The sequence below is a fragment of the Wyeomyia smithii genome, chromosome 1 (assembly GCF_029784165.1).
Source record: "Wyeomyia smithii strain HCP4-BCI-WySm-NY-G18 chromosome 1, ASM2978416v1, whole genome shotgun sequence".
Lineage (NCBI taxonomy): Eukaryota > Metazoa > Arthropoda > Insecta > Diptera > Culicidae > Wyeomyia > Wyeomyia smithii.
In genome coordinates, this window is record NC_073694.1 from 123,242,928 (window position 1) to 123,268,739 (window position 25,812).

The 25,812-nt window shown below is 39.3% G+C and overlaps 1 protein-coding gene and 1 long non-coding RNA gene across 8 annotated transcripts in view; both read left to right on the top strand.

The window, feature by feature from the left end:
* LOC129718267 (uncharacterized) overlaps nucleotides 1-8,121 on the top strand; it is a 67,949-nt gene extending 59,828 nt beyond the window's left edge. For 6 of the 7 annotated variants that reach the window (XM_055668872.1, XM_055668871.1, XM_055668873.1 and 3 more), the window contains 6 exons: nucleotides 2,439-2,623; nucleotides 2,681-2,806; nucleotides 2,864-3,372; nucleotides 3,429-3,629; nucleotides 3,684-4,220; nucleotides 4,283-8,121. In XM_055668872.1, the coding sequence (XP_055524847.1) occupies nucleotides 2,439-2,623; nucleotides 2,681-2,806; nucleotides 2,864-3,372; nucleotides 3,429-3,629; nucleotides 3,684-4,220; nucleotides 4,283-7,928 (5,204 nt within the window). In that variant the 3' untranslated portion in view covers nucleotides 7,929-8,121. Of the gene's footprint in view, nucleotides 1-1,442; nucleotides 2,343-2,438; nucleotides 2,624-2,680; nucleotides 2,807-2,863; nucleotides 3,373-3,428; nucleotides 3,630-3,683; nucleotides 4,221-4,282 lie in introns of those variants that run through there. The other variant, XM_055668875.1, reaches the window with a different exon arrangement.
* A 12,465-nt stretch (nucleotides 8,122-20,586) lies between these two features.
* LOC129718284 (uncharacterized) lies at nucleotides 20,587-23,994 on the top strand. The gene is made up of 2 exons (XR_008726843.1): nucleotides 20,587-20,964; nucleotides 21,049-23,994. It is a non-coding gene; the product is annotated as an uncharacterized LOC129718284 (long non-coding RNA).
* The last annotated feature ends 1,818 nt before the right edge of the window (nucleotides 23,995-25,812 follow it).

The following is a 25,812-nucleotide window of genomic DNA, read 5'->3' on the forward strand; positions in this document are numbered from 1 at the left end:
AACACAAATCAAAAACACCCAGTGTTCTAATTGAAACACGACTTCGACAACTTCAGCAACCACCAGGGCGTGTGTTTTGGGCTTTATGTATACATTTCGGGTGTCTGCTCGTTGGATGGGGCTTACACGCGCCTTCCCGAACGCACCATGTACTGAAGTCACAACCACTCGGCTTGCATATAAGCCGACGGCGCACATAGGAGTATTTGAGCCAAAAAGCTGGCCAAAAGTCCAAGTCGCTCTTTTTTGGTACACGCAAAACTTTTCCTTATTACTTTAGAAGCAATAGCGCAAAATTACCTTTTAGGTAACAAATCCATTACTTAAAAAGCAATAAAATTCTTCCCCAGTCAAGTAACAACACATACTGTCATATATTTAGCACGTGTTATGAGAGTACGGCTATCTAATAATGGTCGTTTCAACCACATGCAACGTTTTTTTCTGTCGAAAAATGCCCCCTCTCCACCTCAAGTCAAAAAAAATCACACACCGTCGCATAAGTTGCACATGTTACAAGTTTTTTCAATCTCCAATTCATCCGGTGGGCGTGTATTAGTTCGCTCGTTGTATGCATACAGAGCAGCGAAAAAATATGACAAGAGCTGCCAAGCAACATTTTCCCCGTCATAGAGTATGCAAACGTTGATGATTTCAAAGACTTGAAATGCGCTTTAAAATGACATCACGATCTGTAAACTGCGTTAGAGAAAAATAAAAACATTCGCTTTCTTGCAAGCTATTTACAGCACATAATCATTGGTTCATGAAAACTCATTTGGACCTGTTTGAATATACAAAACTCGTGCCCATCCAGAACAATATTCGCAACTTCGGCAACTCTGGTTAGACAGTATTACATATTTCCATTTCAAGTAAACACTGGGGGACGAAACGAAAGTGTTTCTAATTGGACATTTGAGGTTGACGGTTGAGATTCTGATTGTGTGTGGATGAAGGGAGACAAAAATGAACCAGATCGTCGCATCAATACAAATGCAGCGAGTGAAGTCTTGCCAACACATGCATTTCGGTGCTTGGCTGTATGTTCTCCTGCAGAAACACATACAAGCGTGTGGCCGTCATAATTTTTATTACTTTTTGTTTGTTACTTTTTGTGTATAATGCGCAGTCATAAGACACAAAAAGTAATAAAAAATTGCCCAAAAGTAATAAAATATTCCCCGTTTGCGTTGGGTGTAGTAATTGGATACATTTATATCAAAAACGGGTTATTTTCGTATAATAAACACAAAAAAGGTGACATTCATTTAAAACGTCACCCAATATATAAATAAATAAATATATATATATAAATGAATATATAATAAATATATAAATAAATCATATAATTAATTTCACAATATTATGGACTTTTCGCGGTCGGTTTTCACAATCACTTATTTCGTAAACAATCCATGATTATTTTATGCATTCAACGTTTTAAATATTGCAAAACATTTTACTTATCTTGTAGATTATGTTCTGTGAGAGAGAAAAACTTTTTGACAATTTTTTTCAATTTTTTACGCCACCCGAGCAGTAGCACGTATTTTTTAAACTGACCAAATTACTGTGGAATAACTTTGAAATATAACAGTTTGGTTTATGTGATAAGACACAAATGGGTTCTTGGATAGCATGAGGGTATGTTTCAACTGAAATCAATTAAAAATAATGGAAATCGTGTATTTTGTATGTCGGACTTTTGGCCAACTTTTTGGGTCAAATACTCCTATGTGCGGCGTTGCGTGTTCGGTCTTCAGCTTGCAGCGGAAAATACTACGAAATGCCCTCTATGGTGTTCAAATCCTTCAACATCGGATTAGAGGCATGTCTACTGCAACTGCCGAGGTAATCAATTTAGTCGCGATATCGTCAATTTCCCTCCTTGTAAAACGGGTTGTGAACGTTGGTGATTAAACTGTCAACATACCAACACAGTCGCATGCTACATGTTGTAGCCTCCTGAAATGAAGGCACTTCTTTATAATAAACACACACAATCTTACGTATTGTGTGATTTGATCAAACTGTCAACATTCAAATTGGTTTCACTTCGTCATGTGTAAACAATCAGTGCTTATAGAATTACGTAAATAAAAAGTGTTACTGTTTAACTGAATATTGCAACTATCTAAACAAGGTTCAAAATAGAGTAAGTTGAAAACTATACTGTCGGCCAATTACAAGCCCTTGAACTTCTGAGCAACTTTGCTGGAAACTACAATTCTCTAGGTTTCCAGAATCAAAAGATAGAGTTACATATCCATTTCAAGTGATGCTTGATATTCAAACTGGGTGTTGCAATACTCAGTGAAGCGATTCCAAACTTATGACGGGTAGTGTATATGTATTTATTCACTCAATAAAATCATTTTTGAAATATTGAGGTTTTCAATTTATTTTATCATCAATTTTCTACTATTTTTGCGCAGATTCCGGAAAAGTTCCTCTACACATCTCACCACCACCTCCACCTCCACCTTCACAGTCGTCATCGGAGCAAAATCTGAAGAAAATGGGTATTCCGGATACGCAATCTGATTTTAATCAATGGTTGCATGCAATGAAAATGGTAGCACGACTGCCCGGAGGAATACCTCCAGATTTTCGTCGGAAGGTACATCTGTGAAGTTCAATAACGAAAATATAGTTCTAACTTTCCTCTTTGACTAAGTTATGGATGGCTCTCTCGGATCGTTATCTCCAAACGAAAAAAATCAACTGGGAGCAGGAAAGCAAAACATATTTGAGTGAGCAGTCGAATGAAGATGACGAAGAGCTAGGAATTCAAATAGTGAAGGTACTAAAGTCGTTTTGATTTCATTCATTTTTGAGAATAACAAATTTATCTACACAGGATCTACATCGAACAGGTTCTAGTCTATGTACCGGTCCTTCTGGCGCAGTGAACCAGGCCAAACTAAAGCGAGTTCTGCTAGGATACTCAAGATTCAATCCAGAAGTAGGTTATTGTCAGGGATTCAATATGCTTGGAGCCTTGATTCTTCAAGTTATGGATAAAAACGAAATAGATTCAATGAAAGTTATGATTTTGCTGATAGAAGGGTTGCTACCGGCTGGATATTTTTGTGGTTCACTAGGTGGGCTTCAAGCGGATATGGCGGTCTTTCGTGATCTCTTAGGAACAAAGTTACCTAAGCTAGCTCGCCATTTGCAAAAGCTACAAGGACCTGAATGTGCTTTTGAACCTCCTTTGACAAACGTGTTTACAATGCAATGGTTCCTCACATTATTCTGCACCTGTCTACCTATTCCTGCAGTGCTTCGAATTTGGGATTTGATTTTAATCGAGGGTAGTGACGTTTTATTACGTACTGCCTTATCCATCTGGGGACTACTAGAAAGGTAATTAAAAATATGTGATGCCAATTTTCGATATCAACCATGTACTTTTTTACTAGTCGCATTTTACAAACCAAAACTGCTGACGATTTCTATTGTAAAATGGGTGCACTTTCGTCCGAACTTGTCAATGGCAATCTTATAGACTGTAATGAACTCATCCAAAGAATTGTCGATATAGGACCTATTGCAGATTTGGACCACCTACGTGAAAAACATTTGACAAGTATAACGCAATTAAATGAATCTTCCAATCTTAGGCAAGAAAATATAGTTTTTAAATAGATCATGATTGTGATCAGGTTTTTTTATAGGATATTTTACTCTGACGATGAGTGTGAATCCGATGAAGAATCACGATTAACAGTAACTGCAACTGCATGGGGTCTGCGTTCCGGAAGAAGGTCTTCTTTAGGGTTTTCGACAAATATGCGCAATTCTGGCGAAGGAAAAGAAAAAATTAATCTCGATATATCATTATTGAAGAAGCAGTACGTTAAACTACGAGAGCGCCAAAGACAGGCTCATATCATTTTGACTGCTGCAGTAGCTAGACAGTCCACTTCAGGAACACAGAGCAGTAGCACACAACAAATACAGCAGCTGCTAGTAGGTAAAAACGCTATACTAAGTAACAAAGGAAAGCGGTTGGGTCCACCACAAGGCGCTGTACCGCCTGCGCGTGTCTCAAAAGTGGGTAAGCAATCTAAATTGAGTACGTCAAAACCAATTGAAACCTTACATTGGAAAGATATGGACGAGAAGCAACGACGAGGCAGTATAAAGCGGAAAGATGTGCAAAAGGATAATAGAAAACCTACAGTAAAAGACGATTTCGATTTAGCGAAACAGTATGTAGCGTTAATATGAAATGTTGAATAAATATCAAAGATATGTGCATTTTCATTTCCAGGGAACCTCCGAAGCTGATCAAATCGCTAAGTGCGTCATCTGCAATTAGTAACTTATCCGAAAGCGGAGTCAAACGGCGCAGCGAATCATCATCTTACAGCGAAGAATCAGATGTTGACTCAAGTACTAGTACCTCACTGTGCGATGACGATCTCCAATTACTGAGTGCTTCTTCACTTGAAGCTTCTCCAATGAAACGACGTTTGACACCGGACAGCATTCAAGAAGTGCCTGACGAAGAGCGATTGATTGTGACTTCTGATGATGTATCATGTTACAATAGTTCTGAGGTAGTTGATGCTCAAAATATTGGATTTACTCTATCAGGCATTGCAGAAGAAAGTTTTATTGAGCCACATAATAATTCGACGACTGTTAAACTTAACTCCAACAAGCATGAACAAGATAACGATGTTTCAGCGAACATTGTGAAACATAAATATCCAGATTTAGTATTACCTAGTCCTTCAAACGATGAATCGCTCCCAATTACGATTACAAGTACAAACCAATTATCCCCCATCCCTGATATATGTCATTATGTCAGTATGTCTACGATAAGTCCCTTGAGGACCCCATCATCGATTGTGGATTTTTCTGATTATCTTAATAATATACCAAATGAGAGCATTGCAGCAAATGCAGTGTCCAAGGATGTTAAAAGTAATGTGGAGTTCAACGTAAACGAAGAAGGAGTAACCAATCAGCTCTTCGAAAGAATGAATGTAGCTGAGCGTCCTAATAAATTAGATTTAATTGTATTCAAAGAAAGAAAAGTTAGCGAGTCTCTAGCTAACACGACTGAAAGCATAGTTGATCAAAGTGATAACACATCAAAGATAGATAATTACAGCTTCACAGATGCCTCTAGCAGGACATCAATATCTGCATCTTTTGTCCGTGAATTACCAACAGGAGCAGCACAACACAACGATGTACCATTTTTACCATCAAATACTGATATGTCAACTATTATTTCTGCAAATTCTCCAACTCAAAAAGGACATAGATTTCAAATAGTAAGTGCAACGACGCCATCACCGAAAAATAGTCCAGAAAATGGTGATGTAAATTTTACAAGTCGCGTAAGATTTTTGAAAGAAAAATCCTTTTCAATGGATGATCCAATTAAAAGTGATGATATTCATCAAGAAGATATCGCTAAGAGATCTGCTTCAGAAGGTTTGGTGTCAGCGGATTTGAATTCGTATAAATGCAATAAAATGTTTGAAATTATAAAAGAAAACTCACTGATTTTAGATCGCATGATCAAAAAACCCAACCGAAATGATATAAGCTGCTTGAACGAAAGTATTGATTGTAGTAGTAATGATAGGACGGATGTGAATTGTAATGATAATATTAGGACAGATATGGATGACTTGAAATGTTCAAATTTGAACCAAAACGAAGACGAAATACAAACAGAAAATGATGATAATTCCAACACATCTCCAAATGTAACAGATTCTCTAAAAACAAATTATGCTTGTTCGATTACTGGCATTGAACAAACACGACTACTATCGAACATAATGCTTCAGAAAAAACTTGAGCTCAAATCAAATACGTTAGGAATTGAAAACGTGGCAAAACTGACTTCCAAAAAAAACGGAGAAGCGAAAATGTGCAACGAAAGTATCGATTCTTATGTTTCTTCCGGGCAGCCTATATCTAAAACGGATCTTTTGATTAAACGTACAGAAGAACAACTTGCTCGCTTCAAAGAACCGGAACCGCAGGTATATTATATACGGAATGAGAATTTCCAAAAAAATATTACACCGGAAGAAGAAAAAGAATTTTCATTGACTAAAGCTGTTTCTAAACAAGCAGCATTAGAATGCAATTTTTTGAGCGAGACATTGATGGAAGACATCGAGTTACAATCATCAAAAAACACATTAAATAAAACAAATGAGCCAGATTCACGGCCCAAGGCTTCTATTACTGTGAAACAACAAAATTTTCATAATCTTGCATCATTCGACAAAAGTGGAACAAGTTTGGCATTTACTGAAGTAGACACTAGATCGTCTTCAGCATCTAAAACAGACGAGTTGATAAAAAAAGGTGAAGAACAATTGGCAAAATTTAAAAATCACGATAAAAAAGTCTTGGAGCGACTAGAGAAACGCCTCTCTTTAATTGATTTCAAACCAGAAGATATGATTTCAATGAGTCAAGAAAATTCTGAAAGAAAAACATACAGTAAAACTGAACAAGTGATTAAAAAATCCGAAGAGCAAATTTCACGTATTAAAATCGAAAGTCCGTTTATTACAAAAATATTTCCTACGCGTCCATTTGATGAAGAAGTGGGTTCTATAGACATCATGTCGGTTTCGTGTTCATCTAAAACTGAAGAGATAATTAAAAAAACGGATGAACAACTTGCTAGATTCAAAGCCGCTGCAGAGAGTAACGCGGAAAAAAGGAAAAGCCGACATGAAATCAACGAGTTACTACAATTACGAGTAGAATCACCAGACTTGTTGAGCAGATCTTCTGATCTTTCTATTAAATTCGAAGACATTTCCATACGAGATGAAAGCGAAGCCATTATTATAAAAAATGCCCAAGCTGAGTTATTGAAAACGATTAAAATACCTGACGAGGTTAAAAGTTCAAAAACCGACACTATAATTAAAAGAATCGAAGATGGAAAAATTAAGTTGGGAGAAGACTATATAACTACTATTAAAACAATTGACTATCTAAAACAATCGAATGCCAATTTATCTGCTACTTTATCTTCGATAGAGAGTTCAATTAAAGCGATCGATGGACTTTGTGATCACGATTCGGAAGTTCAGTCTAACAGGATAAACGATACTATTCAAAACCTAGAAAAATCTCTTAAACAATTCGATAGTTTCTATGTCGAAACTCCTATTGTTTTGGTTCACGATTGTTCCAATAACAACCGCTGCAGACCTTCATCAACTAACCGACCCAGCAGACCCCGTAAACGAAGAGAATATTCCCCACGGCGAAAAAAAGGCAAAGATCGCGACGAAAAAAGCACCTTTTACAACCAAACAGATAACAGTACTGACCATTCACCTGATAATCTATCATCGGATAGAGAATCCTCGAAGACTTATACTTTTCATTCGTTTTACAGTACTTCACCTCCGATCACACCCAGAGTCGTATCGCCGCTTACAATTTCTGCTGAGAATATTGAATACAGGCGACCGCTTTGTTTCAAAAGTTCATCTCACGACCGCTATCTCTTACAAAAGGAAGTACAGTTTATTAAGTTTGACAAATCACCATCATCTCCGATTATTAATAAATCTTGCCTCGAATCGCTTTTACCAGCTACTCCAATTGTATCAGACCGTACTACGCGGTCTGCTGAAAACTCTCCACCGTTAACGCATAATGCAATCGGTGGTATTCAGAATAGTTTACTACATCACCAAACCAAACAGTGCGGGAGTGAATACTCACACATCAATAAAAGCTGTGAAAATATCCTGATGCGATTCGACCGCAAAAGTATATCAGCCATAGCTGCTAGCTATCCGGTAGCCAGCACTATTTTGCCCTCTCCCACAATGTGTACGAGCCTTAATTTAAAACACGAAACTACACTAAATTTTGATTTGTCAGCATCGCCAAATAAAAATTTGAACTAACTGTTATTTACGACTGTATGTAAATTAATTTAATAATTATTTCAACTGTGATATATAGTTAGCGATAAGCACTTACGATTTAAATATAGATGAATGTAAATCAAATACGAATACGATTTGAAATTGTTAAAATTCAATGTAATAAACAACATCTCCAAATTTTCTCATCTGAAATCAGGGATTAATGAATTTACTTTGTGTCATGTAATTTCGAATTTATTAAACATATTGAGAAATACAGAAAAAATATTTCAGTACGAAAAACGGTGCCATAGAATGAGGAGAAACAAATCAGTGGGACAAAACTGTTCAAGAGATACTAATCGTGTTCACGTGTTCTCGAATACAACTTTTACAAAATTCCCGTACTTGACGCAGTTAACCTTTTAATGCCCGGGGCCATTCGATACATTTTCATAAAATGTCTTAAACTCCGCAAAATTCATTCAAAGTTTTTTTTTTCACACAATATTTATTTGACACGGCACAATACAAATTAATATCTTACGGATTATATCTAATGACTCATGGTTTAAAATATCTTATAAGCTAAAGACAATTTTTTTATCCTCGCTGCCGACTACGAGCTAAAACTTAATCTAATACTAAAACTAACATTTTTTTACTAAAGATTCGTTTCGCTGTTAAATGGGCACATGGGCTATAAACATGTAGCATGTATGGCAAGTTTCGATGAGCGAGGATATCACGAACATAGGGTTGTATTCCTCGGGCCCTGAGGGTATCCAAAAGTAGCGATCTGGCGCCCCGGAATTTAGCACACACCCAAACCACGGGGTTTGAGTGAACGGGCTACCTGAAATACCCTTAACTTCTGAATTTTATAAAGATTGAACATGTGGTTCAAAAGTTATAACAAGAAACGTGTTCTGGAGACTGTTTAATCTCACTCATGTTTCTCAGAGATGGCGGAACCAATTTTCATGAAATCAGTGTCAAATGGAAGGTCTAGTTGTCCCATAAGACCCTTTTGATTTGTTTTGCAATCGGACTATTACGTTGCCTGTTATGTTTAAAAATGTGAATTTTCTCAGAGGTGGATGGCCCGATTTCCACAAAATTAGTGTAAAATGAAAAGTCTAGCTGCCTCATAACACCCTATTGAATTTTACTGTAATCGGACTGTAACTTCGTCTGTAATGTATCGAAATGTGAAAATCACGAAACTTCATTATCTCAAAAACTACACAACCGATTTGAACAATGTTGATATCAGATGAGCGGGCTGGATAAGGGTTAACTGATGAATTATGACTGAACACGTGGTTTCAAAGTTTGGCTGCCCTATACGTTCCCATGTCATTTGATTATAATCGAACTTAAGCAACAGTTATGTATTAAATTGTTAAAACAACGCAAGTCTATTATTTCAAAGATTACATGACTTATTTGAACATAACTAGTGTCGTACGAACGAGTCATCTTACAAGCTGACGAATAACAAACTTTATAAAAATTTGATATGTGGCTCAAAAGTTATGGAAAGAGAAAAATTTCAAAGACTATTTAAAACTAAAGCTGCTTTGATCAATATATGTGGCCTCAACATAATTAAAATGTGATATCGTACTATTTGAAGTGTTCGAAATTAAGAGTCATTTTTCCTATTTCGCTATTTCTTAAGCACCAACATTACGTCAAATTTCATATTTTATACTTCAGTTACAACATCAATATTTTAGAACCCAAAGAGTGAATATACCTTTATTGGATTGAAGCATTCTTGTAAATCTATTTTTACAAATAATAAGTTTGAATGAGAAAGGCTGGGTCTGACCGCTAGGTGGATTAAATTGGGTTTTTCATCAAATACCGAACGTGACATCCTTTCGAATCGAACCAAACACCAAGATATTTATATACCAAAACCTGAGAGATCGTTTCAGCTATTATCTGTAAGTGGAGCTGAGCAGGCTCGCGCTTCCTAGAAAAAAACTACCATCTCAGTCTTCTCCGGAGAGTCTTCGATACCTAGCTGTAAAGCCCAAGCAGACAAATTGTCTAAAGTATCTAGCAATGATTCTTGCAAGTCGGCAGCTTTGGCTCCTGTAACAGAGACCACGCTGTCGCCTGCAAGTTGTCTTATCGTGCATAAATTTGCCAGACATGCGTCAATGTCATTCACATAAAAATTGTAAAGAAGGAGGCTTAAGCATGAGCCCTGGGGAAGACCCATGTAGCTAATACGAAGCAAAGCCTTGGTGCTACATTCCGATTCGGAACTTGACCTTCTTTTTATTATACACAGACTTCGCAGCCAACTGTTTAGTGTACAGGAAAGTTCCGCTAATGTGGATTTAGCGTTTAGCGTTTAGCGATTATCGAGCTAAATTTTCCGGTTAGCGACCTAGCGATTAGCGTCGCAAAATTTTCGGTTAGCAGTGCCCACCACTGTGCTTCAATTGTGCTCAAAATCGCAGAGATGGATCTATGTTGAAAATAATCAAACCCGTATTGTGTCGTTGGGTTGTTAGGGGGACTAGCTCTAGAATATTTTATTTCAAAAAATTCTTAACTTTTGAACCAGTTGATCGATTTTCAATGTTTTTGGGTGAAATTGAAGGTAATTACCAAAAAAATAAATTTGGGTGCTTTTATGTGCATAATGTATAAAATTATTGAAATTTTCGTCTTGTTCTTGAATTGAATTTACTCAAATTTAATTATTAACAAATTTTTAAAAATTCCTCCATTTCTAGAGTCAAGTTTGCCCTTCAAAATGAGACCAAGAGATATTTTTTTATGTTAGCCCCAAAAAGAATGACATACAAATGAAAAACGTATATTTTTTGATGAAAAATACTAATAACTGAGTAAAATTGAGATATTCACGTTGTCAGCATTGCAAATTGTTTCTCGTAAAAAGCTCTAAAAGTCGTTCAAAAACAGTTTTGAGATGAAACTTGAAATGAAAAAGTTAGAGCGCAAAATGTGTTTTTTCGATATAGGTAAATCGGTTGTTTTCAAAGATAGAGAAACACTTTTTTTTACCCAGTTACTTAAAATTAGTGGAGCTATAACTTTGTAGAACGAAGTTTTCTTCTATATACAAAGATGAAAAAGTTAGATACTTGATTGCTTCGAAAATGTTGGTCACCCTAATCATTGATAATGTTTTAATAAGCGCTTTATTATATGTTACAACTTTGTAGAAGAAAGTTTTTCTCTAAAATGTTGCTATAGAGCTCTAGACCCAAATTTCCCCCTAAATTTGGTTTCTGGACCATTGTGCAATGGTCTCAACGACGGTGTATCATTTTTTCCATCAATTTCGAGATAGGTACAGGATAGCATTGCAATCGGCCTATAAGAGTTGTGAACAGAAGCTGGTTTTCCCGGTTTTTGGATGGCGATCATCTTCACTTGCCTCCAATCCTGCGGTACAATATTTTGCTCGAGGAACTTATTGAATAAATTCAATAAGCGCCTGCAGATTCTTGAATTTAATTCTCTCTAACCCAGGTGCGTTATTGTTGCAGGACAGGCGGGCAACTAAAAGCTCTGCCATCGAAAAAGGTGATTCTATCGCGACGTGGCCCGGAGACGTATCCCGAACAATGTTTTGCGCAGGGACAGAATCCGAACATACTTTCCAGGCAAAATCAAATATCAACTAGACCTTTCATTCGCAATTAATTTAATGAAAATCAGTCCAGCCATCTCTGAGAAAAGTGAAAGAGAATAAAAAGTTGCACATACACACACACAGAAAATGCTCAGCTCGTCGAACTGAGGCGAGGGATATACGACATTCTGCCCTTTGGAGTACTTTTATACCTTTGGTTTTTGCAGTAATTGCTACACACGTTTACGCTTTTCTCAGAGATGGCTGGACCGATTTTCACAAAATTAGTGTCATATGAAAGGTCTTGTTACCTCATAAGACCCTATTAAATTTTATTGTTATTGGACTTCAGCTTTGTCCGTTATTTATAATTATGTGAAATCAGGCTATAAAAAGAAACATGTTTCTAAGACTGCTTGAACTCACCCACTTTTCTCAGAGATGGTTGGACCGACTTTCACGAACTAAGTTGCAATAGGAAGGTCTAGTTGCCTGGTAAGACCCTATTGAATTTTATTATATTCGAACTGTAACTTTGTCTGTTATGTATCAAAATGTAAAAATTATGAAACTCCATAATCTCCGTAACTACACAACCGATTTGAACAAAATAATGCTCAAATGAACGAACTGTCTTCAAAACCCCTAACTGAACATGTAGTTCAAAGATTATGGAAAGAAACGTGTTTAGAAAACTTCTTAAATTCAATCGTTTTGCCAAAGATGGCTGGACTGATTTTAGCAATCCTAATTTCAAATTGAGGGTTTAGTTGCTTTATTGGTACTCATGTGATAATAACACTGATTGTCAAAATCAAAAAAAAAAAAGGTGCTCTAAAGCTCACAATAGTTGCCCTAGAAATAAAAACCTAAATTTATCCACCTAGCGGTCAGACCCAGCCTTTCTCATTCAAACTTTTATTTGTTTCAATAGATTTACACGAACGCTTCAATCCAATAAATGTATATTCACTCTTTTTGGTGCCGATAAAGGTTCCTATACCACTGCGGGCACCATTCCGCTAATTCGCTAATCGCTAACTAGCGACGCTAAAATTCAGTTAGCGATTTAGCGATTTCGCTAATTTTTGAGCTGGTTAGCGAAACTGTTAGCGTCGCTAAAACAAGCCACAGGAGCATTTTGAAGAAAAAGCACAAGGTCTAGATTGAATTTTCGCTACACCAAGAACTTTGGTAAATTGCAATGCGCTTGAAATTATGACAACTTTGGTTATACTTTTTCGATTCAGATAATAATTGAATTTTTTTGAAAACATTCCTAAGAGTATCTATTTTCAATGCAAGCTAAATAACTTTTGTTATTCTTGTAAGTAATTGTGTTCGTTTGTTTAACCAACACAGATCAAAGTGGTCCAAATCTTACAAAACACGAGCAATAAATATAGCGATATGACTATTTACATATTAAAAAGTTAGCGATTAGCGAAAGTTCCGCTAATGTTGGTTTAGCGTTTAGCGATTATCGAGCTAAATTTTGCGGTTAGCGACTTAGCGATTAGCGTCGCTAAATTTTCGGTTAGCGGTGCCCACCACTGATTTTAAATAATCCATAGATTTCTTTTCTTTCCATAACTTTTGAGCAACATATCAAATTGTTATGAAGTTTGTTATTTGTAATTTCGAGAGATGACTCGTTCGTATGACACTAGTTATGTTCAAATAAGTCATGTAATCTTTGAGATAATAGACTTTCGTTGTTTTATTAACAATTTAATACATAACAGTTGCTTAAGTTCGATTATAATCAAATAAAATGGGAACGTATAGGGCAGCCAAAATTTGAAACCACGTGTTCAATCATAATTTATCAATCAACCCTTAACTGGCCCGCTCATCTGATAATAATATTGATCAAATCGGTTTTGTAGTTTCTGAGATAATGAAGTTTCGTGATTTTCACATTTCGGTACATTACAGACGAAGTTACAGTTCGATTACAGTAAAATTCAATAGGGTGTTATGAGGCAGCTAGACTTTTCATTTTACACTAATTTTGTGGAAATCGGGCCAGCCATCTCTGAGAAAAGTTAGTGAGTCCAAGTAGTCTTCGGAATATGTTCCTTTTCATAGCTGGATTTCACATTTTTGAACATAACAGGAAAAGTAATAGTCCGATTGCAAAACAGATCAATAGAGTCTTATGGGACAACTAGACCTTCCATATGACACTGATTTTATGAAAATCGGTACAGCCATCTCTGAGAAACATGAGTGAGATTAAACAGTCTTCAGAACACGTTTCTTTTCATAACTATTGAACCACATATTCAATCTTTATAAAATTCAAAAGTAAAGGGTTTTCAGGTAGTCTGTTCATTTGAAACCAATTTTGTTCAAATCGGTTGTGTAGTTTTTGAGATAATGATGTTTTATGATTTTTACATTTTGATACATAACCTCTGACCTAAGAATCCGATTACAATGAAATTTAATAGGGTCTTATGAGGCAACTAGACCTTTCATTTGCAATTAATTTCATGAGAATCGGTCCAGCCATCTCTGAGAAAAGTGAGTGAGAATAAAAATCTGCACATACACACACACATACATACACACACAGAGCAGAGGCATGCCACCACGGGTCGACGTGTGGCGATCGTCGAGGGTACACAATACAGGTGTGACCACTGACAGTACCGAACAGTCCCGGACCAGCAGCGGGAGGTCGCCTAGGTGTGGTGAGCGTCGGACCAGGGACAGTCGACTCCTCGCAAAAGCCACAATCACCCGGAAGCACCTCTGACGGAGCGAATAGAGCCGCTCCCAATACCCAAAAGCACTAACCCGCCCATCGGGACTGATGCCAGTAAGGTACCGATTATGACAACTGGCAGCGTAGTGAACGGATATGAGCTGGATTTCGGAATGGTACCGCGTCCTCGGGCTGGCACCTGCATCGAGCTCCCTTAGTAAAGTCGTGTGACAACGGCTTGAAACGGCGAGGTGGTACCCGATGCAGGGGTCTCCGTACCATAAAACCTCGCAGGCCTTCCAGTACGTTCCGAGTCTATTGCCTGGTGGGAATCAGGCAGGAGTAGGATCAGATGGTTGTTCCTGACTTGCGCCGGTTGGTGGAGTCATAGTTGCCCATAAGGCGCTATGACTGCTTACCCTAGCCATGACCTCACTGCTTCGGAATAGACCACCATGGGACCACATAGGCGACTACTCCACCATGGACAAGGATAGCGGCTGGAAGGGGGACCCACTTAACTACAATGAGCTCACAAAAACCAAAAGAGACGGATGCGGGGGGTTTACCAAATCTCTTCGCACGAGGAGGCATCCAGCGTTCTCCGAAGAAGAAGTCTGGAGGTGGAAAAACGGCGAATTCGTCGGTGTCCACACCAGACATCTCGGTAGACGGTCCTTTGCTAGTCAAGGCCGTCGAAAGGTGCATGAACACGCGGCCAAGAGTGGCGGCGCTGTCTGAACAACTCGATGCCATAATCGAGTTTATGGCGAACAGGCGAAACATCGCTGGCGACCTGAAGCAAAGCCTCATCCTGCTTCGGAGCACCATTGATGAAGCCAGAAAGGAGCACGAAGAACTCGTAGCTCGGATGAAGGCGGCCGAGAAAGCGGTCAGGACCGGGAGGGCGACTGCATCTAAAGAGGTGCAGACAGACGCCCCCTTGTTCGCGTCGGTCTGCTCCACGGGGCAGTTCGCTAAGCGAACGAGGCAGTCCCCGGGGGAAACGGCCCCCGGGAACACCAAGAAACGATTGGTCGTGCTACTCCCACGGGAAAACACGCCAACCGGTTCAAGGTCCACCGCGGAAAAGGCACAGGTGGAGGCTACGGGCAACCCTTGGACTACCGTAGAGGGTAGGAAGCGTCGGGAAGGTGCGACGCGCCATGATAGCGAAGCGGTCAGAGGACCAAAAAAGGTCAAAAAGGCGCGGAGTAGGGGTGATGCCCTCATACTCAAGACGGATGGGTCGAAGTACTCAGAAGTCCTGAAGAAGATGAGGGGGGAAACCCAGCTCAAGGATCTGGGGGCGGATGTGCGGAGTATCCGCCGATCTCGCACTGGCGAGATGATACTTAAGCTCCGGAAGGACGCCAAGAACAAGGGGGCTATCTACCAAACGGTAGCTTAGAAGGTCCGAGGGAAGGAGGTGCAAGTGCAGGCACTCACCTCAGAAGTGACTCTCCAGCTTAAAAACCTGGACGAAATCACTGAGGGGTGCGACATTGCACAAGGCCTAAAAGCGAAGTGCGGGGTGGAGGTGGCTAAGGAGTCAATCCGCCTCCGCAAAGGTCCGGCGGGGACCCAGATAGCTACCTTCCGACTACCGTCGGCGGACGCTAACCTGGCCCTGAAAGAGGGCAAGTTGAAGGTCGGCTGTTCTGTATGTCTTCTGGGCATACTACAGCAACCAGACATTTGCTTCCGGTGCTTCGAGGGCGGACATAAGTCATGGGTCTGCAAGTGGCCCGATAGGAGCCAGCTGTGCAGGCGATGTGGAGGTGCAGGCCATAAAGCAAAGGACTGTGGGGAGTCTCCCAAGTGCAGGGTATGCTCCGGGAAACGGGACGCCAAACACTTTATGGGAGGCCCCAGGTGCCCAGCCGGTAAGCCGGCTGCGAAACCACGGGCGTAAGGGTGACGCAACTGAACCTGAAACATTGCTTCACGGCTCAGCAGCTGCTACACCAAGCAGCCACTGAGTCGTTGTCGGACATCGCCATCATATCGGATCCCTACCGCATCCCTCCCGGAAACGGTAACTGGGTTGCGGATAGGTCCAGTATGGCGGTCATATGTACGACGAGCAAGTTCCCGGTTCAGGAGGTTGTCTCAACCTCAGAAGAAGGGTACGTAGTTGCTAAGGTGAACGGAGTGTTCTACTGCAGTTGCTATGCTCCGCCACGTTGGTCTACCGAAAGGTTCACCCAGATGGTCGACCTCCTATCCATGGAGCTAACGGGCCTAACGCCGTTGGTGGTGGTGGGCGAGTTCAACGCTTGGGGTGTTAAGTGTGGAAGTTCACGAACCAGAGGGGCCAGATCCTGTTGGGGGCTTTGGCAAAGCTCAACCTAGATCTGGCCAACGTTGGGAACAAAAGTACATTTAGCAGAAATGGTGCGGAGTCGATCATCGACGTGACGTTCTCCAACCCAGGACTGATCAAGAACTGGAGGGTAGGCGATGGCTACACTAAAAGCGACCACCAGGCGGTCTGTTATAGTGTAGACAACAACGAGAGGCGGCAAGCGACGGGTAGAGCCGTCACAGACTCCGACTGTTCGCGGGTGGAAGACATCGCACATTGATGCCGAGGTATTCGAAGAGGCAATGAGAAGGGAACTCCGCCCGACTGCTGACCAACTAGTTGCTAGGCAATGAGAAGGGAACTCCGCCCGACTGCTGACCAACTAGTTGCTATGCTATCGCGGGCGTGCGACGCCACCATGCCTCGGACTTGCCAACCTAGGAATGGGAGGCCACCGGTTTACTGGTGGACGGACGCGATAGCCGACCTTCGCAGTGCGTGCCTCCGTGCAAGATGGAGGATGCAGCGTGCGCGAAACGAAGATGAGAAGACAGAGCGCTGCGCAGCATTCAGTTCGGCAAGATCGATGCTAAAGAGTGCGATGAAGGCCAGCAAGAGGGCCTGCTTCGATAGGCGATGTGCGAGTGCCAATACAAATCCGTGGGGTGACGCCTACAGGATCGTAATGGCCAAGACTAAAGGTGCGCTGGCGCCTGCAGAGCGATCACCAGCGATGCTGGAGCGTATCATCGAGGGACTCTTTCCGCGCCACGAGCCAAGTCCTTGGCCTCCGGCGGTCGAGTCTCACGTTCGACGTTCCAGTATCTCAGACATAGACCAGGGATGGTCGGCCAACCTGCCGAGCATCCAATCCGTGAGCGACGACAGCCGTGTCGAGGCAGCCTCCCCTGCCAAGGGTTACGGGGTTAAGGGTAGGCAAGGGTTACGAATGTCGCTGTGCAAGATTCTGGAAAATTATTTTCAGAATCGAGTACTTGTTTACGATACGGAGGAGGGTCAGAAGTGCGTCCCAATTACCGCAGGAGTTCCGCAAGGTTCTATCCTGGGCCCGGTGTTGTGGAATGTCATGTATGACGGAGTGTTGAAATTCAAGTTCCCTGTAGGGGTTGTGATCGTCGGCTTTGCTGACCAGGGCTGGAGACTGGAGTGGTTTTCTAGGAGAAAGGCAAAAAATTCACAGGAATGGTTAAAAGCTATAATTTTTCATTTTTTTCAGTTTGACCTTCGGGGCCACACTTGTAGTGACCATTGCAATCGGACTTTCATTTTAAACATTATGTGTTAAATTGTAAAAATATTGAAAGCCTATTCTCTCAAAGATTACACGACTTATTTAAAGAACACAAGTGTCAAACGAACAGGTTGTTTCTCAAATTAAGAGGCATTATGATAGAAAGACTATTTATTTTGTACAAAAATTACGTCAAATTTCAAATACTATGCTCCAATTTTTCCTTTAAATACAACATCAATATGCTAAAATCCGAAGAGTTGATATACCTTTATGGGATTGTATTTGGCAATTGAAGGATCCAGAAACCGGAAGTCGCAAATTCGGATTTCAAAATGAAGTATGGAGTTGATTCCTGGCCTCTGACCTTCATCTCGGGTACTGAAAAATTCACATTGGGTAATGTTTGTCTCTTTTAGACTAGTTTCCAAAAACCGCAAGTCACTGTCTAGGAACTTAAAATGGCATCTGAAGATGATTTCTAGTCTCAAGGTATTATACCGCTGCCCCAAATCGTATTGTATAATATTTTTCACTTTAGGCTGTTGATCGAAAACTGTCTCCATCTTCGCCATCGAAATACCCAGATTAGGTAGTTCGGCAATTTTATTATGGATTATCAGGCAACCAGAAGTGGTAATATCAACTGCGTTGAGGAATTTCATTTTCACTGATAAGATCATTCACATTAATGTATAAGGAACAATATTTAATTATACCATATTAGAAATTTACTGAATTAAGTTGACATAAACAATCTAAATTTTTATACGCGGTATATGAGTACAAATCGATCATACCACGATCAAGAACAAAATCGCATCATTTATTTGAAAGAATTTATTGTTATTTGCATGTGTTGCATGTGTTAATGTATGTTCATATGTCTGTGAATGTTATATTTTAAATGTTCGGTATAGTTGTTGGCTACCAAAAATTTTGACTAGGTTGAGTGTTGGTGTAAATCTGTTTTAATAAATAATAAGTTCAAATGAGAAGTCTGGGTCCCACCGCTAGGTGGATTAATTCGGGTTTTTCTGCGTGAAGCATGCTGAATTTTCGGGTAAATTATGTTGAACTTGAGGAACAGTGTGAAGGTTGATAACAGATCAAAAATTAGAATTTTTCACGATTACGATTATTCGCTTTTCTCAGGCCTTAGTGGTACTTATTGTGGGAGTCACTTCACGGTGAAATCAGAGTGAAGTGAACAAAATCCTATTACGGGACTCACGTAAGTGAGAAAAACGTCGCGAAGTGACATCTGCCGTGGAATCTGGGTTATTATGAGTGTCATATCAGTGAAGTGAGAACGGAAAAAGCGACGTTTCGCGTGGAATTATTTCACGACCATTTTGAACGGTGAAATGATTCCACGAAGCTGCCATAAGTCTTAAAGTTGATTGATTTGTGATTTAATGGTAACTATTGGATTTATTCTTCAGTAACGAAACGAATCAGAATTTGATCCGTGCCTTAAAGCGGTCAATTTTTAATTTTTTTGCCCGATGAAAAAAATGCAAACTAGGTTAGGAAATTTTCGATACTTTCGAATGTCTTAGAAATGCAGAACACGTCAAGATCTAATGTTATCCAAAAAAACGGGAAAAAACGACTTTCTGGGACTTAGAGATTTTTGAACAACAACAACAATCTCATTTCACTTGTCCTATTCTCAATTTCACTTCACTGTCAATCTTACTCCACGGAGGTGATTTTTGTCACCTCACTTGAGGTGGAATCGGGAATAGGTCTAAAAAAGTGAAGTGAGCATGAGAGTGAAATATATTTCACCGTGAAGTGACTCCCGTAATAAGCACCAGTGTATGCTTTTGCACTGGGTTGTATGTGACTTTTTTTTGGGCTCCATTTACATTGCGAACCCACCGTGGATCCAATATTTTGCTTGTTATTTTTCGGTCATACAAAAATGGCGTCTTTTCATAGTCGAAAATAAATCGCACGCTAATCCGTTTTACATACGAATGCCAATAAACGAACCCAATCATATCATCCCATATCGATTTTTATTAGAATCCACGGTATTTTGAAGTGTTTTAGTATTGAAATCTGAGTGTAAGGAGATTGATTTCCGTATGCATAACATAGTAAACCGAAATGTAAAGCACTCAATTTTTTCTGTGAACTGAACCGCAAGTGTATTCCACGTAGATATGAAATATTGCATCTATGAGCACAGATGCCTAAGCGGAATCCACTCCGCAGTAACGTGTCGATTTTTTAAAGTCTAAAAAGCAAACAAACATCGCTCCATTACCGATTTACTCGTTCGTTAGACCCATATACCCATCGGGAGATTTTGTCAGAAAGTAGATTGGCATGCATGCTAACTATCCAGCATGATTTGGTGATGGTTATTTTTCATGCTTCTAGGAATGTACTCTAATTTTCAACTTTTCGAATCTGGTTATCTCATAGTTGAGGTTCTCGTTCATTTCCCCTTTTGGGAATTTGTTTTTCGTATTTCTGTATTCTCAAAGCTATAATGTTTCTTTCGTAACAATAAATCTACTCGCAATTTATCAAAAATATCATTGATTCAATTAATTTCTAATTTCAGTTTAAGTTAGTTCCGCTACCCGCCGCTACAGCACCCGTGCGCTGCGGTCGGATAAATGTGTCGCTGAGCAAAACTGTCGGTGAAATCACGCTGGTTTCCAATAAGGGTAATATGACTGCTTGCTCTCCGATGGTTTTGGTTTGGGAGGGAGAAACGGATACGAAGCTGTGTGAGTGTCAAACTGAACTAGAATGAGCTGTCATTGACTGTCAATTTGAACCAAGGAAAAAAAGGATTTTTTTGCGATGAGTATTGTTATAACTGGAAGGTATGCGTTGCTCGAAAATATATTCACCACCGGTTGCCACTTCGTTACTGATCAGGATCGATTGGAGTTGTAAATCGAATTTAGTGAATCCTGCTTGGGATTTAGCTTTTCGATGTGCATCTCCAATAACCCCTGCATGCTGATCAGTACCGACGCCTGCCGGTCCAGAACGTAGATCAAAGGAAGGAAGGAAAGGGGTGTTAGTTCGATACTTGTTGTTACTAGAGGCCGGATATACTCCTGCACACTCCACAAGCACCACGGGTATAGGAATTTTGTGTTAGTTGTTTGTCGCGTTTTTTCTCTACATACGATAAAACTCTTGGCGGTATTTATGGGCCCTCGGCCACTAAGATATTTTTCGCGAACCTATCTTCTATGTATCTAAGACGTTTTGTTTCATTGATTTTAGGAGTACGACGGGAATAACGAGCTTTGTACTAATAGAGGAACTAACCGACCCTTCCAATTTTGAACCCGACGTGCACGCACTTTCCCGAGGTTAGTGGTGCTATCTTCGATATATGAACTCACGAAAGCGCGCCAGGTGCCAACATGTTTGAAACCTCATCATATTTGCAGTGACGGGATACAAGCGAATCGTGGAGGTTAAGTAATTTCGGTTACCTTACGTATCGTACGACTCTACGCGTTTCTGCTCATGAACACCTTAATTTACCCATTCACGAATCAATGAGTAGCTTTATTTCGTAAGACGTTAAACTTTATTCGGAAACTGTAAGCCGACCGCAATTTTAGAGGATACAAGATCTACAACGCGTTTTTCTCTTGTAATATAATTTGGAATGAGCTAAGTATCCTAATGAATTCAAAAACTGGCAAATTTACATGCATCCAAAGCCCTTAAAATTCAAAAACAGAAAATTGCATCCAACAAGATTTAAACATTATTGAATAAAAAAAAATTCAAGTGTATCAACATTTGTCCAAAAGCTAGGAAAATCATAAAAATAATAGGGTTAAATATGGTTAAATGACCGTAACCGATCAGAACTCTTCATGACAGACGAAGCACTTAGATATTTGTCGCGTGTGAATGATAGATGATCAAACTCTATTGTAAAACTATCAATTCGATCTTGTGAAAGTTAGCGTGTTCAAAGATTTATAGTAGCATATGAATATAGTAAAACCTACGACACGCTGAACCGCATCCGAGCCAATCTCCGCTTTTCAACCACATCAAGAAGTTCAATTTACTACCCCATGAAAACCAAAAAAATCTGTATTATTTCCAGAAAATCTGCAATCTGCATGCAGATATCTGTATGAAAAATACGCAAGAAATCTGTATAAAAGCAGACAAATCTATATATGTGGCATCACTGGTCACAACTGAAATGATCTGCTATAATTTAGAACCAAACTGCATCGCCCGAAGGCAAACAAAGCCACCAATAGCTGTCAAACGCAAGTGCGCGACGTCACCGTGCGATGGTCTATTTGCTGAACACACATTCTCATGTCAGCCTACTGCAACTTGCAAGTTGATGCAACGTAAAAAAATCATGAACACATGAACGCGCTACCCAACACACACAGCACCCAGTAAGAATTGTCAGGCCGATGTCGGACCAATTCGCGTCCGATTCTCCGATAGATCGGTCCTACAACGGGTCGACATTTCGCTCAACATCGGTCCAATGTCGTGCTCAAATGCAACAAAAATGTCGGACCAGGGTTCATTCGCTCCTAGGGGTTCATTCGCCTTCGTGCGTCGCGGGCGAGAGGGAAGTTTAGTTGTGTTTGTTTTGAAGCAAGTCCGGTGCGGCTGGCATGCGGACTTGGTCAAAACAAACACAACCAAACTTCCCCTGCCGCAAAGAGATCACGATGGCGGGGTGTGCGATTCAATCTTCATTGTATGCGACGCAGCAACGGCGGTGTGCAGGTTGCTTTGTTTTGATTATTTTGATAGCGCGGTTTTGGATTAGAGCGCTTCATTTATTTTAGGATGGTGCATGATTAATTATTTTTATCCACTATATAAAAATGGATTTACGTAACGCAGATTTCATTGATATTATTCCCGCCGTTACTGAGGTGCACAATAAGCACCATCATTTTAAATCGTTTTAAATCAAGAAATTAAGCGGTGACATGTACGTTATATTGCAATAAAATATTCGTAGAGTTCGAAGCAATATATTGGTGAAACATGTAGGGTTTCTTAATAATAAAAATTGTGATTTCATTCACATAACGTAAAACGTGGTGGCGGGGCTGTGCGATGCAACAACGACGATGTGCAGGTTGCTTTATTTTGAATATTTTGATAGCGCAGCATTGGATTAGAGCGCTTCATTTATCGGATGGTGCATGATTAATTATTTTTATCCACTATATAAAAATGGATTTACGTAACGCAGATTTTATTATTATTATTCCCGCCGTTACTGAGGTGCACAATAAGCACCATCATTTTAAATCGTTTTAAATCAAGAAATTAAGCGGTGACATGTACATTTTATTACAAGAAAATATTCGTAGAGTTTGAAGCAATATATTTGTTAAACAGTTAGGGTTTTTTAATACTTAAAATTGTGATATCATTCAAATAACGTAAACGTGGCGGCGGGGCTGTGCAATTTATACCTAGTGGTGTGCGATGTAGCAACGGCGAAGTGCAGGTTGCTTTATTTTGATTATTTTGATAGCGCAGTATTGGATTAGAGCGCTTCATTTGTAGGATGGTGCATTATTAATCATTTTTATCCACTTTATAAAAATTGGATTTACGTAACGCAGATTTTATTGATATTATTCGCGCCGTTACTGAGGTGCACAATAAGCACCATCATTTAAAATTGTTTTGAATCAAGAAAGTAAGCGGTGACATGTACATTTTATTGCAAGAAAATATTCGTAGAGTTCGAAGCAATATATTTGTAACAGTTAGGGTTTTTTAATACTTAAAATTGTGATATCATTCAGATAACGAAAAACGTGGCGGCGGGGCTGTGCGATTAAGATTTCATTGTGTGCGCAACGGAAGGGTGCAAGAATTTTGATTATTTTGATAGCGCAGTATTAGATTAGAGCGCTTCATTTATAGGACGGATCATGATTAATAATTTTTATCTACTACATTGAATCCCTTAACGCAGATCTTATTAATATTATTCTCACCGTCTCTGAGGTGCACAATAACCACTATCATTTTAAATCGTTCTAGATCAAAAAAGTAAACGGTGACATGTACGTTTTAATGCAAGAAAATATTCGCAGAGGTCGAAGCAATATATTTGAGAAACAGTTAGGGATTTTTAATAATAAAAATTGTGATATCATTCACATGACGAAAAGCATAAATAAAACTTAACTTTTTTTCGTTCAACCTTCAACATACAACCTTTAATTCGAAATTCAAAGCGATGGCATGTGTTTCTTTATTTGATATTCAGACGAGACATTTGAGGTGGAATACTGACCCCGTTCGATTTTGGCAACACGTCCGAATTCTACATGTTGCCAAATTCGAACCATGCCAAAAACGCACGGTTTATTTTCATCATATTTTGTTACTTTTTATGTGACCAATGACTTAGACTCTAGCTATGGCCACCAATGAACTAGTTTGTGGATTCCAACTCGTTATAGGTGACGCTTGATGGGTTTTGGTTCAATGATTCGGATGTATCTGGAACACATTCGGGATAGGTCCGCTTATATACACTTTATATGACCACCGAAGTAATTAGAGGCATGGTACGGTTCTAATCACTTTTATAATATTACCCGAGCATGTTCCGGTCATAGATCCGGAACCAGTTGACCGATTCTGACCAGCCTCCTTTGCAACATTAGAGACCATAATATCGGTTATTAAACTTAAATCTGTTAAAGTAAAAACGAGAAAACTTAAAATATGAATAAAAAACCGTACATTTTTTTGGTCTATGTGTCAAAATCGAACAGTGCCAAAAATGAACCGTACCCAAAACGTAACGAGCCAAAATCGAACGAGGTCTGTAATTGGTATCAGATTACTAAAAACATTATTCACGAGACTACGAAAAATATACAAAACCGTGACTTTTCATGCTTAATTTACTTCTAAAACAAAATCCGAAGCGGTAATAGGTATGTGTTTTTTCTATAAAATTTACTGCTAAATCATGATTTTTTTATGCTCAATTTTTCTTCAATTCAATGTTCATAGAGATGATGTGTTTTTTTCTACATTAAAAAGTTTCTTTGACTCGAATTTTAGAACTAATGCGGATTTTTACGCGATTTTTTATGCTTAACAGCGCACTAGATGCGACATTATGCGTATTGTCGCAAGTCATTGTTTTTGATTTTCAGCTGGAACGGTACTATATGACAAATAAATGTGTGCCACACATCCCAGACACATGACGATATTTTCATTAAATACGTAACTACAAACATTGTAGCAATCATGATTAATCTTGCAGATTATTAGACCTAAACTTATGAATGTTAAAAAACAGCAGATGACCATTTACATCCCACATCAACTCCAGCTGTCATATTTTTATTGTGGAGGTAATTTCCGGTTTCTGCCGGTCGTTGCCGACGATATTTTGTGCTTCCCGGAGAGTTCACGGCAGCAGCTTGCGAAGATGATATTTTCGTTTTTTTTTGCATCCGCGCCACGGTTTGGACTCTGTCCGAAAACAGTGGAAACAGCGCTTAATTCGCATATAATTTTGTATAAGCAATCCGAAGGTGAATAGGTATGTCAAGAGTGAAAAGCTAGAGTCTGAAGCAAGAAAAACCTAACGAACCAAACGACCAAAGTAAACGAATTTTACTACTAGACTTGTCGGAAAGGGTATTATGATTATTAAAAAAAAAGTTTACAGTAAATTGAGTTTTTTATTCTTTTTGTTTATTTTTAACATTTAAGAAAGCGTACAATATATTGAATTATAATTTAATTTATTTTATTTGTTTTCGTTTATGTATATGTGCGCAGCATTTCAATGGTGTAGGTTTGCTTGCCCGATCGATGTCGCAATCGCTGAATAATGAAAACATTGAATACTCATAATGAAAACATTGAATTTTTACCTAGGCTTTCCCGCTGAAGCAAGTCTACCGATCCCTTTGAACCGTTCTGAACCTTCTAGTTGATCGTTGGACCATACTGTAATGTTGTGAAGAGTTTCCACATAACAGCTTAGAG